The sequence below is a fragment of the Lithobates pipiens genome, unplaced genomic scaffold (assembly GCF_037356315.1).
Source record: "Lithobates pipiens isolate NorthernLeopardFrog02 unplaced genomic scaffold, aLitPip1_a1.2 Scaffold_8, whole genome shotgun sequence".
In the NCBI taxonomy this organism is placed as follows: Eukaryota; Metazoa; Chordata; class Amphibia; order Anura; family Ranidae; genus Lithobates; species Lithobates pipiens.
In genome coordinates this window covers 671,995,967-672,011,195 of record NW_027507903.1, presented here as the reverse complement: position 1 = coordinate 672,011,195, position 15,229 = coordinate 671,995,967, and the positions used below count along the sequence as shown (strand labels likewise).

The 15,229-nt window shown below is 43.5% G+C and overlaps 1 protein-coding gene across 5 annotated transcripts in view; it reads right to left on the bottom strand.

Moving 5' to 3' along the window:
* LOC143961947 (CD209 antigen-like protein C) overlaps positions 1 to 15,229 on the bottom strand; it is a 321,050-nt gene that overhangs the window by 111,513 nt on the left and 194,308 nt on the right. For 4 of the 5 annotated variants that reach the window (XM_077471285.1, XM_077471289.1, XM_077471287.1 and 1 more), the window contains one exon: positions 9,522 to 9,670. In XM_077471285.1, the coding sequence (XP_077327411.1) occupies positions 9,522 to 9,670 (149 nt within the window). Of the gene's footprint in view, positions 1 to 1,544; positions 3,031 to 7,637; positions 7,748 to 9,521; positions 9,671 to 15,229 lie in introns of those variants that run through there. The other variant, XM_077471286.1, reaches the window with a different exon arrangement.

Sequence of the window (15,229 nt, the reverse complement as noted above, 5' to 3'; positions counted from 1 at the left end):
CCACACCTTTACCACCACCTTCACTGAGCCCCTCCATGCTGGGTTAGGCGCATGGAGAGGATGTATAAAGATGGCTGGGGGTTGTCAGGAGAAGTAACCAATCTGACTGGGAATGTCGATGTCACTGGGATGGAGTGTTCACTTGATTCAGTATTTATCCAGTTGTATAGTTCAAACATACTGTTCATAGAGATACAGTACAAAGTAACATTGCTTATAAACATTGGTCAGATGGAAAATAGAGAAATACAAAGTAACATTGTTTATAAACATTGATCAGACAGAGATAGAGATATAAAGCAACATTGTTTATACACTCCGATCAGATGGGAGAGAAATACAAAGTAACATTGTTTGTAAACATTGATGAGAAATAAGACATACAAATACAAAATAACATCTGCAGTTCAAAATGGTGTCAAGGAATGTAACTGTAATTGTAAGTATGTTAAATATGTAAATATATACTATATATATATATATATATATATATATATATATATATATATATATATATATATATATATATATATACACACAATTAACATTTACCCCGTAGTTTACCCTAATCCATCATAATTAACTCCTTCTTCTCCTTTTCTAATTATATGTATTTACTTATTTTGCTACTTTAATAATAAACATTATTAGGGTAGGTTCTTGTCTTGATCAATTCTGGGGCAGGGTGGAAATTTGAGGGGACCCCCACCGTTTTTTATTTATTTTTTGTGAGGATTTCCCCCTTGACATAAATACAACACCCTCATCAGGAATAAGAGTCCGGGTATGTGTCTTTTTTTTTTTCTTTTCATGTGGGTTCCCCTATTAAAGAGGAAGTAAACCCTGATTAGTTTACTTCCTCTTTCATTCCTTGCAAAGGCAAAGCATAATGGACTACTATGCATCGCATAGTAGTCCATTATGTGTCACTTACCTGACACAGGAGCCAGCGAAGTCACCGCTGTCCCTTGTAGTCCGGCGCATCCATCTTGTTGGTGGGGTCTCGCAGCTCCGCCGCTATCATTCGGCGATGCCGCGATGACGTCACTCCCACGCAATGCGCACTGGAGCCGACACGCGTGGCATCTCCGTCGTTGACGGTGCCACGCTCAGTGCGCCTCACTTCCTATTAAATGCCATGGGACCATTCTAAGCCCCTGTACACACGGTCGGAGATTTCGACAACCAAATCCATCGGATTTTGTCCGTCAGATCTTGTCCGAAACTGTTGCATACACACGGTCGGACTAAGTTGTCGAAATATCCGATCATTCAGAAAGTGATGACGTAATTTTGTTACGATGGGACTACGTTCAGGCTAGTAGCCAATAGCTTTGATGTAAGAATTTGATCTGAGCATGCGTGGCACTTGGTCCGATTGGAATTCTCTGCACATGATCGGAGTAACCAGTTGGTCGGAAAATATTTCCAACAAGTTGGAAAATTGGGTCCGACGGATATTCCGACGGAATCAGTCCGATGCATATCACACACAGTCGGATTATCCGACAACATGGTCCGATAGGACACATTCTGATGGATTTTCCGACCGTCTGTACAAGGGCTAAGAGGAGCAGCTTGAGTCGCTCTGACTTAGAAAAAGGTTCCTGCACTACTTTTGGTGCGTCTTCGGCATGACTTAAATTGACTTCTGCTAAAGAAGTCGTATGCATGTCGCGCCGAAGTCGGAGCTGGGATGTCGGCTTCAAAGCTGTGAATCGGGCCTAAGCATTATTACATTTGCTGCTCTCCACCAAATGAAATTTGTATTTATTTATTTTTTTCGTCCCCCAAGGCAGTGAACATTCAGGTAAACATACACATCTGTATCAGATCCTCATGTAGGATAAGTCTGGAATTCCTGACCAGACTTGACACCTTCATCGGAGATAAGGGTCTGGTATGTATTTTTTTTTTTTTTTATGTAGGTTCCCCTATTAACATCTGTATCAGATCCTCATCTAGGATAAGTATGGAATTCCTGACCAGGAGTAACCGGCTGGGAGCTGTCATTTACCAGCATTTTTTTCTGTGTAAATGTCAGTGTTGCTGCAGTAGGTTCTATACGTCGTACAGATGCTCCACCACTTTACAGGTGGAGTTGGGGCATTCCCCATGTTGCATTTTTTAATGTTTCACTTTAAGCATTATTAAAATTGCTGCTCTCCACCAAATGGAATTATTTATTTATTTACTTATTTATTTATTTTGGACATTGGTGCCTTGTCCCCCCAAGGCAGTGAACATTCAGGTAAACATAAAAAATAAATGAGCCAATCACAGCTTTTCTAACACTTTATTTCTCAGCAGTCAGATAAAACTCAATTAAAAATACAGACTCCTATCATGGCTGCATCATGCAGTGCAAAACACTTTGTTGGGGGAATTTGGGCTGCAGACCCTTCGCCCCATGTTATTATTATACCCCGGGGGGAGGGGGGAATCTCACTCTATCCCCTCCTGTTAAGGTCTGTATATTCTTAAAAAGCAGTATACCAAATTTCAGCCACAGTCCACTCACATCTACAATTTTTGCACATAATTATTAGGTGGTTTAGTCTTGCAGTAAAGGAGGTGACAGCAGACGCCGCCCATTGCGACAATCGCTGCTTCCAACCACCTCCACTTTTTAGTAGCTGATGATCATAGGAAAAACACATATTAGGCAAATTACGGGGATTATTCATGACAGCTAAGAGACGTTTGCTTAGTGAAGGTTTAAATATATATATATAGACCCCATAGCGTATGGGCTCAATCAATGGAAATAAAACATAGCGCAAAAGCAAATGGTTTTCCACAACCTAACCTCCTAGTACTCTCATGGAACTCCTGGGGCATGGAAGCAGATATCATAAAGATAGGAGACTTCACAGTATACAGAGCATATCTTAGCACCTTGACAGAACTTTGCATATGTAATGTTTCTTAGTGTCACACGGGACGTCATTCAATGACCGAACGCTTTTCCTAATCTCTGCGCAGTTCTCATTATCTTTGGCGTTATTGGGTTCCCCTTCAGCCCACGCACTGCAAAATGAAGAAAAAAATATATTTCACTTTTAGGCCTCCTTCATACGGCTATTTTCATGCAATCACTGGATTCCAGCAGCAAGAATAATGTGTATTCTTGCGGCTGGAATGACTGGGGCATGTGAATAGCAGCGGGAGGCTCAAGCTCAAAGATATAACAATAATACTTCTGTGGTAAGATGCAGGATCAATAATTTGGAGGAATTTTCTCCCTACACTCCAGGCAACTGACAGGCAACTGACAGGGCGAGGCTCTGCCACTGTGAAAATGTAGGAGAATATGGCACAGCGTTCACATTACGGGTTCATGTGAAGTTCCAGATTCTGAGCAGAGAAAGCTGTGTATTTTTCTCAAAGTTCTGTAGTCCCGGACTGGGGTCTGGAGCGTGAAGGTTCCAAAGTATCTTAGGTGGGACGGAACCTTCAATCCCGTGTCCAGATTTTACTAGACATGTGCATGAGTTTTCGTCTGAATTTTGGGTATTTTCGTTATCGTTTTAACAAACGATAACGAACGTTCACAATCCAAAAACCAAAAGATCCAACATAAACAAATGCTTTATTTTTCGTTTTCGTTCCAACGGTTTGATATAGATAGGAGAATCGACATGACGCTGACAATAGCGATCTGTGTCCATCGAACCTGTGGTCGAATGTGCCTAACCTTACCTCTGTTAGTTCCAGAATATTCTACATAGAGAAAAAAGATTCAACATTATAGCGACAATAACAAAAAAAGGTCGAATGTGCCTAACCTAACTCTAATAGTCCAAGATTATTCGACATAGAGAGGAAAGATTTGACATGAAGATTCGACGAAGCAGTCGCCGCCAGCGGACATTTATGGTCAAATGCTCCGCCCATAGGCTATAGAAGAATTCTAATGTTGGTTAACTAGTAATAACATTTAATAAATATAATTATTACTAGTGTCATACAACATTAGAATTCTACTATAGCTTGTAGGCGGAACATTCGACCGGAAATGTACTAATTGCGGCATCGTACAGTTTATCTGCTCCGTTGAATCTTCTTAGAACATTCAACAGACACCTTCAATGACAGATTCAACCTTAATTATTTGGGATCTTCAGAAGAATGCATTTTTTTTTAATGAAACAAAATAAATAAAAACAAATTTCGGGAGTAACTAAATGTATTTTTCGGACGAAAACAAAATTCCGAAACAAAATATTTCAGTGCACACATGTCTAGATTTACCAGGTGCCTGCAGCCTATATAAGTACACAGGTTTGCAGGGTCTTTATACACTTAAGCTTGAGGATAGCTCAGGGCTCCCAGTTTGGAGACAGATCCCATATTGGAGACAGAAGGTCTCACCCAGGGGTCAGAGGAGCCCCAGCCAGTATTCAAGAGACACAGGTTCTCACCGGTGGTCAGAGGATCCCCACCAAGAAGTCAAGAGACACAGGGTCTCACTTGTGGTCAGAGTATCCCCACCAAGAAGTCAAGAGACACAGGGTCTCACTTGTGGTCAGAGGATCCCCACCAAGAAGTCAAGAGACACAGGGTCTCACCAGTGGTCAGAGGAGCCCCAGACAGGAGTCAGGGGACAGAAGGTCTTACCCAGGGTCTCACTTGTGGTCAGAGGATCCCCACCAAGAAGTCAAGAGACACAGGGTCCCACCAGTGGTCAGAGGATCCCCACCAAAGAGTCAAGAGACACAGGGTCTCACCAGTGGTCAGAGGTGCCCCAACCAGGAGACAGGAGGTCTCATTCCAGGAGACAAGACAATTGCTAGCGGGGGTCATGAGAACCCCAATCCAGAGGCCAGGAGTGGATTTGCAGCAGGACACTGCGACTAAAGGCTAAGTGAGCCAAATGAATCAAGATAGCTGGGCAACACAGTGAGAGGGACTGGTAAGAAGAGCAGCAGTAATGTTGACAAGGGAGCCAGGTGGCTCTGCATTTACAGTTGTCTGTTCATGTTGTTTCATAGACAATGTGGGCGTTAGTGGTGTCACTGAATGGAAAAAAAATATCCCTGTGTCTGTGGTGTCACTGAAAGGAAAAAAATGCCCATGTGCCGATGGTGTTGCTAAGAGGAAAAATGGTGGCGTATCAGTGTCAGTGGGGAAAAATGCCTCTGCATTGGTGAAATCACTAGAAAGAAAAAAATGTCCCTACCTCAGTGGTATAGAAGAGTATTCCTGTGCCTGATCAGAGTAAAGATAGATGGCGTACTGCTGCACACACTGAGGGGAAATATCTGAACCCAAAAACAAAAGGATAGTGGTGGTTTATCAGATGCCCTGATGAAGTCACGTGACCCGTGACGAACACGCGTCGGGACGATAGCTACCAGAAGTGACACATACCGAGCTCGCTGCTCGTTTGTACAACATTCATCTTAACTCTATGTTTGTGAGTATTTGTTTTCCTTTTTCTGAATAAAATTTATTTACCAAATATACTACACTATGGGGCATCCTTCCTCTATATCGCTTTGATCCCATACAAATGCCATCCGCTGAGGGACCCCCATTGCTGAAATACCTCAGAGAAACCATTTAAAGGGGCCACACAGCGTAATAGGCAGGATAGAAAACGCCAGGATTTGGGAACACCACAACGGGACCTTAAAGGGAAAGACTACCAAGGACCTCAAAGATTATTACACACGCTGTTACCTTACAGCAGTAAGGTAAGGGGACACCCATAACCAGACCACACAGGATCACGAGGGATATACCCACCATCACCAGCATCACTATATTATTGCATTTTCTTCACAATCAATCACACTATTGTATTGAAGCATTGGCACTTTATGCGATTTCGGAGATAATCGCTACACTCTGCACGTTATAAATGGACATTTGAGATTTTGATTAACTTTTGTTTCTTTTAAATACTTTGTGAAGTTCACTTATTTGTATTGCATTTTAGCACTAGCACTTTATGCGATTTTTTGGAACTAATCGCTACACTTCACACTTTTTAAGGATATTCCGATTCATCTTTATATTTTTATATTTTTTATTATTTCATTGTTTTGGTTTATACTAATTTATGCATTGACACTGAAATTAATGTCACAGTTATATGAATATGGAGAGGAATCACTACTTATAATTGAGTGTGCTATACAAATCTATACGTATGTTTTAACCCTGTCTGAGCAGTTGATTGCATGATATGCCAAATTCATATTTATTTAGTTTATAATTTATAGGATTATCCTATTAATTGTTCAGTTACAACACTCACAGCCCAATCTTTGCCATAGCATACTGTTTCTTGGGGACAGGCCAATTCTGCCTCAGTACAGCGCACCACTATCCTTTTGTTTTTGTTCCTGCCTCAGTGGTGTCACAGGAAGGAAGAAAATGTCCCTGCATCAGCATCATTGGGGAAAAATGCATCATGCATCCGTGGTCAGTCTACAGAGAACTCACATGTGCATATTGGCCAAGATGCAGGGCACAGGAGTACATGCTGTGCAAAGTGTAGGGTTCAGCAGTGTATTGCACAGGGTATAGCGTTCAGGAGTGTGTATTACACAGGGTCTAGAGGTCAGAAGTGTGTATTGCACAGGGTGCAGGACTTAGGAGCGTGTATTGCACAGGGTGTAGGTTCAGGAGTGTATATTGCACAGGGTGCAGGGTTCAGGACTGTATATTGCACAGGGTGCATGGTTCAGTAATGTGTATATTGCACAGGATGCAGGACTCAAGAGTGTGTATTGTGCAGGGTTCAGGAGTGTGTATTGCACAGGGTGCAGGACTCAGGAGTGTGTATTGCACAGGGTGCAGGACTCAGGAGTGTGTATTGCACAGGGTGCAGGACTCAGGTGTGTGTATTGAACAGGGTGCAGGGTTCAGGAGTGTGTGCTGCACAGGGTGTATGATTCAGGAGTGTGTGCTGCACAGGGTGTATGATTCAGGAGTGTGTGTTGCACAGGGTGTATGATTCAGGAGTGTGTGTTGCACAGGGTGTATGATTCAGGAGTGTGTGTTGCACAGGGTGTATGATTCAGGAGTGTGTGTTGCACAGGGTGTATGATTTAGGAGTGTGTGCTGCACAGGGTGCAGGACTCAGGAGTGTGTGTTGCACAGGGTGTATGATTCAGGAGTGTGTATTGCACAGGGTGCAGGACTCAGGAGTGTGTATTGCACAAGGTTATGGTTACTCTTCACAGCCAGTTTCCCTTAGTTAACATGCCGGTGCTAGAGCCCCAAAGCTTTGTGAAGAACGGGGTTCCGGTGAGGACGGAACTGAATCCATTAGCAGGTAAATGTCTTTATATTCAAAGTTAGCTATTACAGCATTTGTTGCTGCTGACTTTTAATTTTTTTGGTGGGTGACTGAAGCTCCTCTTTCAGCTGTAAAGGCACTGGATGATGATGTACACCTGCCTGTAGCCAAAATTATGACCCCTGTTGATTTTGGTGGGCAGTACTCCCCTCCGAATGTGACTTATTCAACTAAGTAGGGCCGCACCATGACACAATGCCTTCATGGATCGCTTTTCAGATGGTTAACAATTGTGTACATGATCCCTTAGCGGGATGGGGAAGTAGAGTGGTATTATTTTGTTCTATGTTTCTTTGAGTCCCCTTAATGGGGGGAATACACTCACCTGAATGTGAGAGGGGCCCCATCTATCCACAGCCAGCGACTGCTGTCCTTGGTGTCCCGTCGCAGTCCTATCCAGTATCTATCTCCTTCCAGGAAGGGCAGCAGGGAATCCTAGATTAGAGATGAAAAACGAATTAGCAGAAATATAACACCGAAAGAAACATTGTCACCATTAGGGATGAGCCGAACACCCCCCTGTTCGGTTCGCACCAGAACCTGCGAACAGACCTAACTTCCTGAACTTTAGAACCCTATTAAAGTCTATGGGACTCGAACGTTCACAATCTAAAGTGATAATTTTAAAGGGTAATATGCAGGTTACTGTCCTAAAAAGTGTTTGGGGACCCGGGTCCTGCCCCAGGGGACATGGATCAATGCAAAAATAAGTTTTAAAAACGGCAGTTTTTTCAGGAGCAGTGATTTTAATAATGATTAAAGTGAAACAATAAAAGTGTAATATTCCTTTAAATTTCGTAGCTGGGTGGTATCTATAGTATGCCTGTGAAGGGGCGCATGTGTTCCATGCTTAGAACTGTCCCTGCACAAAGTGTCATTTGTGCAGGAAAAAAAGTATTTTAAAATCACTTGCGGCTAAATTGTCGGCTCCCCGTAATACAGAGAACACACAATGAGTGTTCTCTGTATTAGCTGACAATTCATTCATTCATTGATAACAAAAAAAAAAAAGCGTGGGGGTTCCCCTAAATTCAATTACCAGGCCCTTCAGGTCTGATATGGATATTAAGGGGAACCCCGCATCAAATTAAAAAAAAAAATTGACGTGGGGGTCCCCCTAAAAATCCATATCAGACCATTTATCCGAGCACGCAACCTGGCAGGCCGCAGGAAAAGAGGGGGGGGGACGAGAGATCGGCCCCCCCTCCCTCCTGAACCGTACCAGGCCACATACCCTCAGCATTGGGAGGATGCTTTGGGGGTCTGTGACCCCTCAAAGCACCTTGTCCCCATGTTGATGAGGACAAGGGCCTCATCCTCACAACCCTGGCCGGTGGTTGTGAGGGTCTGCGGGCGGGGAGCTTATCAGAATCTGAAAGCCCCCTTTAACAAGGGGACCCCCAGATCCCGCCCCCCCTGTTTGAAATGGTAAGGGGGTACAAAAGTACCCCTACCATTTCACAAAGAAAGAGTCAAAATGGTTAAATGAGACAAACACACTTTTGAAAAATTCCTTTATTAAGAATAATAAAAAGATTCCAGCGGTGCTAATACACTCTTGCTATCCAGCGACGAATCTCCGCGGTCCAGAGATGGATGATCATATCCAGCGAAGGGGGATCTCTCAGTCCATCCCAAAGGTGTTCTATCAGGTTGAGGTCAGGCCAGTCAAGTTCCTCCACCCCAAACCTGCTCATCCGTGTCTTTATGGACTTTGTTTTGTGCACTGGTGCGCAGTCATGTTAGAATGGGAAGGGGCCATCCCCAAACTGTTCCCACAAAATTGGGAGCATGAAATTGTCCAAAATGTCTTGGTATGCTGACACCCTAAGAGTTCCCTTCACTGGAACTAAGGGGCCAAGCCCAACCCCTGAAAAACAACCCCCCATGCTTATGGAGTAAGCAGGCAGATCAGTGCTTAATTTTTTTTTTCTTTTGGGGGGGGATTTTTGCTCACACATCTAGGGGAAGGGGGGGTGCAGTTTGGCTTGTTTGCCCTGGGCTCTAGATGACTTTGTCCCAGCACTGCATATATACACCCCATTCAGCTAGCAAGCAACATGGAAACTCACACAAGAGACACTGTAAAAGTTGTTATATTTTCTCCATAAATGTTGTAATATGTCATTGTACCTACTCCGTGTTTGCAACACATAAAGAGGATCTGTCACCTGTCAGGACCACCACATCCAGAGCTCCAGATAGTTACCAATTCATTCTTGTTCTTCAGGATCAGAAGAATGCTGTAATTCTTAGTACATTCCTCCCGGCTCTTCTCCCAAGTTTCCAGAGTTTGTGGGAAATAGTAGCAGTTGGCGCCAATTGGTAGCCAGCCTTCGGGGCAGCAAGAACTCTTTCCTGGGGGAAAAAATGGACAACCATGAAATTTACGGAAGCTTAAAGGCCAACTCTGGGATATCTGAAACTTCTTTCTTGCAGTGGGGAATAATTTTTACCAACCCAATCCATCACTCTGTCTGAAAATGGCACTCCCCCATGCTCCGGCAATGGACTGTCCTTTGGAGCCTTCACGTCTATTAGAAGGCTATGGACCCTATATCAGCCTTGATGACATCAGAGGACCTTAGACTACTAGAGAATGGGGGGGGGGGGGGGAAAGACATTGTGAGGACCAGTCTAGCAACACAACGGAGCTGAGGATCAGTAGATAAATCCATTTTAAGTCTACTTTTTCATGCCCCCTGGACTGGGTAACCCTTTGCCCTTGCTTTACTGCAACAGAGGTTTGGTAAGCTTCCTGGAGTTCATCTTTAAAGTGTAATCTGTATATTGTGATCATGTACTTGAAATGATGTACCCATAGGACTTTATATGAGGTACAACACAGCACAAAGTAGTTTCAAAGCTTGTTATTAGATAAAGACATGTCAATATAAAAACAATAAGCTGAATTTCTGTAACTGTAGTCAGCGACCCATATCTTGTTCGCAAGTATTAGTGTTCAGGTTCCACAGAATGACAGTCGGAAACCGAAACAAAGCGCATCACAAGTCTCTACGCGTTTTGTTAATATTCATTCATCAGGAGAAGATTCTACTGACATGATGTCTATAGACTAAGAACCAAAATTGTTTTAGATTTTGAGATCAATCACTATGAATGTCACTCGGCAAAAAAATGACCCCAACGCAATGGCAACCACTCAACAAATGACAGCTCCACTAGCTGTCATCAACAATAGTGGTGACATCATTCTCTTAATATAATCACATGCCCATATTTGGCCAGTAACAATTATATGACCATATTTGGGCAATAACATACAATGCCTTGAAAAAGTATTCATACCCTTTGAAATTTTCCACATTTTGTCATGTTACAACCAAAAAACTTGAATGCATTTTATTGGGATTTTATGTGATAGACCAACACAAAGTGGCACATAATGGTGAAATGGAAAGAAAATGATAAATGGTTTTCAAAATATTTTACAAATAAATATGTGAAAAGTATGTTGTGCATTTGTATAGCGCCCCCCTGAGTCGATACATTGTACATTGTAGATTCTCAATTGGATTTGGGTCTGGACTGTGACTGGGCCATTCTAACACATTTATATGCTTTGATGTAAACCATGCCATTGTAGCTCTGGCTGTATGTTTAGGGTCGTTGTCCTGCTGGAAGGTGAACCTCCATCTCAAGTCTTTTGCGGATTGTAACAGGTTTTCTTCTAAGATTGTCCTGTATTTGTCTCCATCCATCTTCCCATCAACTCTGACCAGCTTCCCTGTCCCTGTTGAAGAAAAGTATTGCCACCACATGATGCTGCCACCACAATGTTTCATAGGAATGGCGTAACTCCTTCAGGGTGATGTGCAGTGTTAATTTTTCTCCACACATAGCATTGTGCTTTTAGACCAAAAAGTTTGATTTTGATCTCATCTGACCAGAGCACCTTCTTCCGCATGTTTGCTTCTCAAAAAACTGCAAAAGGGACTTCTTATGTCTTTCTTTCACCAATGTCTTTCTTCTTTTCACTCTTCCATAAAGACCAGATTTGTGGAGAGACGACTAATAGTTGTCCTGTGGACAGATTCTCCCACTTGAGCTTTGGATCTCTGCAGCTCCTCCAGAATTACCATGGACCTCTTGGCTGTTCTCTGATGAATGCTCTCCTTGCCCGGCCAGTCAATTTAGGTGAACGGCCATGTCTTGGTAGGTTTGCAGTTGTGCCATACTCTTTCCATTTTCAGATGATGGATTGAACAGAGCTCCGTGAGATGTTCAAAGCTTGGGGTATTTTTTTTTTATAAACCTAACCCTACTTTAAACTTCTCCACAACTTTATCCCTGACCTGTCTGGTGTGTTCCTTGGCCCTCATGATGCTGCTTGTCCATTAGAATTATGTATACAGGATCTCCTTCCACTACCTCCTCCTCCACAGAATTATGTATGCAGGATCTCCTTCCACTACCTCCTCCTCCACATAATTATGTATGGAGGATCTCCTTCCACTACCTCCTCCTCCACATAATTATGTATGCAGGATCTCCTTCCACTACCTCCTCCTCCACAGAATTATGTATGCAGGATCTCCTTCCACTACCTCCTCCTCCACATAATTATGTATGGAGGATCTCCTTCCACTACCTCCTCCTCCACAGAATTATGTATGGAGGATCTCCTTCCGCTACCTCCTCCTCCACAGAATTATGTATGCAGGATCTCCTTCTGCTACCTCCTCCTCCACAGAATTATGTATGGAGGATCTCCTTCCGCTACCTCCTCCTCCACAGAATTATGTATGGAGGATCTCCTTCCACTACCTCCTCCTCCACAGAATTATGTATGCAGGATCTCCTTCTGCTACCTCCTCCTCCACAGAATTATGTATGGAGGATCTCCTTCCGCTACCTCCTCCTCCACAGAATTATGTATGGAGGATCTCCTTCCGCTACCTCCTCCTCCACAGAATTATGTATGGAGGATCTCCTTCCGCTACCTCCTCCTCCATAGAATTATGTATGCAGGATCTCCTTCCGCTACCTCCTCCTCCGCAGAATTACAGTGGTGTGAAAAAGTGTTTGCCCCCTTCCTCATTTCCTGTTCCTTTGCATGTTTGTCACACTTAAGTGTTTCGGAACATCAAACCAATTTAAACAATAGTCAAGGACAACACAAGTAAACACAAAATGCAATTTGTAAATGAAGGTGTTTATTATTAAAGGTGAAAAAAAATCCAAACCATCATGGCCCTGTGTGAAAAAGTGATTGCCCCCCTTGTTAAAACATACTATAACTGTGGTTGTCCACACCTGAGTTCAATTTCTCTAGCCACACCCAGGCCTGATTATTGCCACACCTGTTCACAATCAAGGCATCACTTAAATAGGAGCTGCTTGACACAGTAAGATCCACCAGAAGATCCTTAAAAGCTACACATCATGCCGAGACCCAAAGAAATTCAGGAACAATTGAGAAAGAAAGTAATTGAGATCTATCAGTCTGGAAAGGGTTATAAAGCCATTTCCAAAGCTTTGGGAATCCAGCGAACCACAGTGAGAGCCATTATCCACAAATGGCGAAGACATGGAACAGTGGTGAACCTTCCCAGGAGTGGCCGGCCGCCCAAAATTACCCCAAGAGCGCAGCGACGACTCATCCAAGAGGTCACAAAAGACCCCACAACAACGTCCAAGGAACTGCAGGCCTTACTTGCCTCAGTTAAGGTCAGCGTTCATGCCTCCACCATCAGGAAAAGACTGGGCAAAAATGGCCTGCATGGCAGAGTTCCAAGGAGAAAACCACTGCTGAGCAAAAAGAACATCAAAGCTCGTCTCAATTTCTCCACAACACATCTTGATGATCCCCAAGACTTTTGGGACAACATTCTGTGGACCGATGAGACAAAAGTGGAACTCTTTGGAAGGTGTGTGTCCAAGTATATCTGGCGTAGAAGGAACACTGCATTTCATAAAAAGAACATTATACCAACAGTAAAATATGGTGGTGGTAGTGTGATGGTCTGGGGCTGTTTTGCTGCTTCAGGACCTGGAAGACTTGCCGTTATAAAAGGAACTATGAATTCTGCTGTCTACCAAGAGATCCTGAAGGAGAATGTCCGACCATCTGTTCGTGTACTCAAGCTGAAACGAACTTGGGTTCTGCAGCAGGACAATGATCCTAAACACACCAGCAAGTCCACCACCGAATGGCTGAAGAAAAACAAAATGAAGACTTTGGAGTGGCCTAGCCAAAGTCCTGACCTAAATCCTATTGAGATGTTGTGGTATGACCTTAAAAAGGCCGTTCATGCTCGAAAACCCTCTAATGTAACTGAATTAGGACAATTCTGCAAAGGTGAGTGGGCCAAAATTCCTCCAGGACGCTGTAAAAGCCTCATTGCACGTTATCGCAAACGCTTGGTTGCAGTTGTTGCTGCTAAGGGTGGCCCAACCAGTTATTAGGTTTAGGGGGCAATCACTTTTTCACACAGGGCCATGATGGGTTGGATTTTTTTTCACCTTTAATAATAAACACCTTCATTTACAAATTGCATTTTGTGTTTACTTGTGTTGTCCTTGACTATTGTTTAAATTGGTTTGATGTTCCGAAACACTTAATTGTGACAAACATGCAAAGGAACAGGAAATGAGGAAGGGGGCAAACACTTTTTCACACCACTGTATGTATGGAGGATCTCCTTCCGCTACCTCCTCCTGCACATAATTATGTATGGAGGATCTCTTTCCACTACCTCCTCCTCCACATAATTATGTATGCAGGATCTCCTTCCACTACCTCCTCCTCCACAGAATTATGTATACAGGATCTCCTTCCACTACCTCCTCCTCCACAGAATTATGTATGTAGGATCTCCTTCCACTACCTCCTCCTCCACAGAATTATGTATGCAGGATCTCCTTCCACTACCTCCTCCTCCACAGAATTATGTATGCAGGATCTCCTTCCTCTACCTCCTCCTCTACAGAATTATGTATGCAGGATCTCCTTCCACTACCTCCTCCTCCACAGAATTATGTATGTAGGATCTCCTTCCACTACCTCCTCCTCCACAGAATTATGTATGCAGGATCTCCTTCCACTACCTCCTCCTCCACAGAATTATGTATGCAGGATCTCCTTCCTCTACCTCCTCCTCTACAGAATTATGTATGCAGGATCTCCTTCCTCTACCTCCTCCTCTACAGAATTATGTATGCAGGATCTCCTTCCTCTACCTCCTCCTCCACAGAATTATGTATGGAGGATCTCCTTCCACTACCTCCTCCTCTACAGAATTATGTATGCAGGATCTCCTTCAACTACCTCCTCCTCCACAGAATTATGTATGCAGGATCTCCTTCCACTACCTCCTCCTCCACAGAATTATGTATGCAGGATCTCCTTCCTCTACCTCCTCCTTTACAGAATTATGTATGCAGGATCTCCTTCCACTACCTCCTCCTCCACAGAATTATGTATGCAGGATCTCCTTCCACTACCTCCTCCTCCACAGAATTATGTATGCAGGATCTCCTTCCACTACCTCCTCCTCCACAGAATTATGTATGGAGGATCTCCTTCCACTACCTCCTCCTCCACAGAATTATGTATGCAGGATCTCCTTCCACTACCTTCTCCTCCTCCACAGAATTATGTATGCAGGATCTCCTTCCACTACCTCCTCCTCCACAGAATTATGTATGCAGGATCTCCTTCCACTACCTCCTCCTCCTCCACAGAATTATGTATGCAGGATCTCCTTCCACTACCTCCTCCTCCACAGAATTATGTATGCAGGATCTCATTCCACTACCTCCTCCACAGAATTATGTATGCAGGGTCTCCTTCTGCTACCTCCTCCACAGAATTATGTATGCAAGATCTCCTTCCACTACCTCCTCCTCCACAGAATTATGTATGGAGGATCTCCTTCCACTACCTCCTCCTCC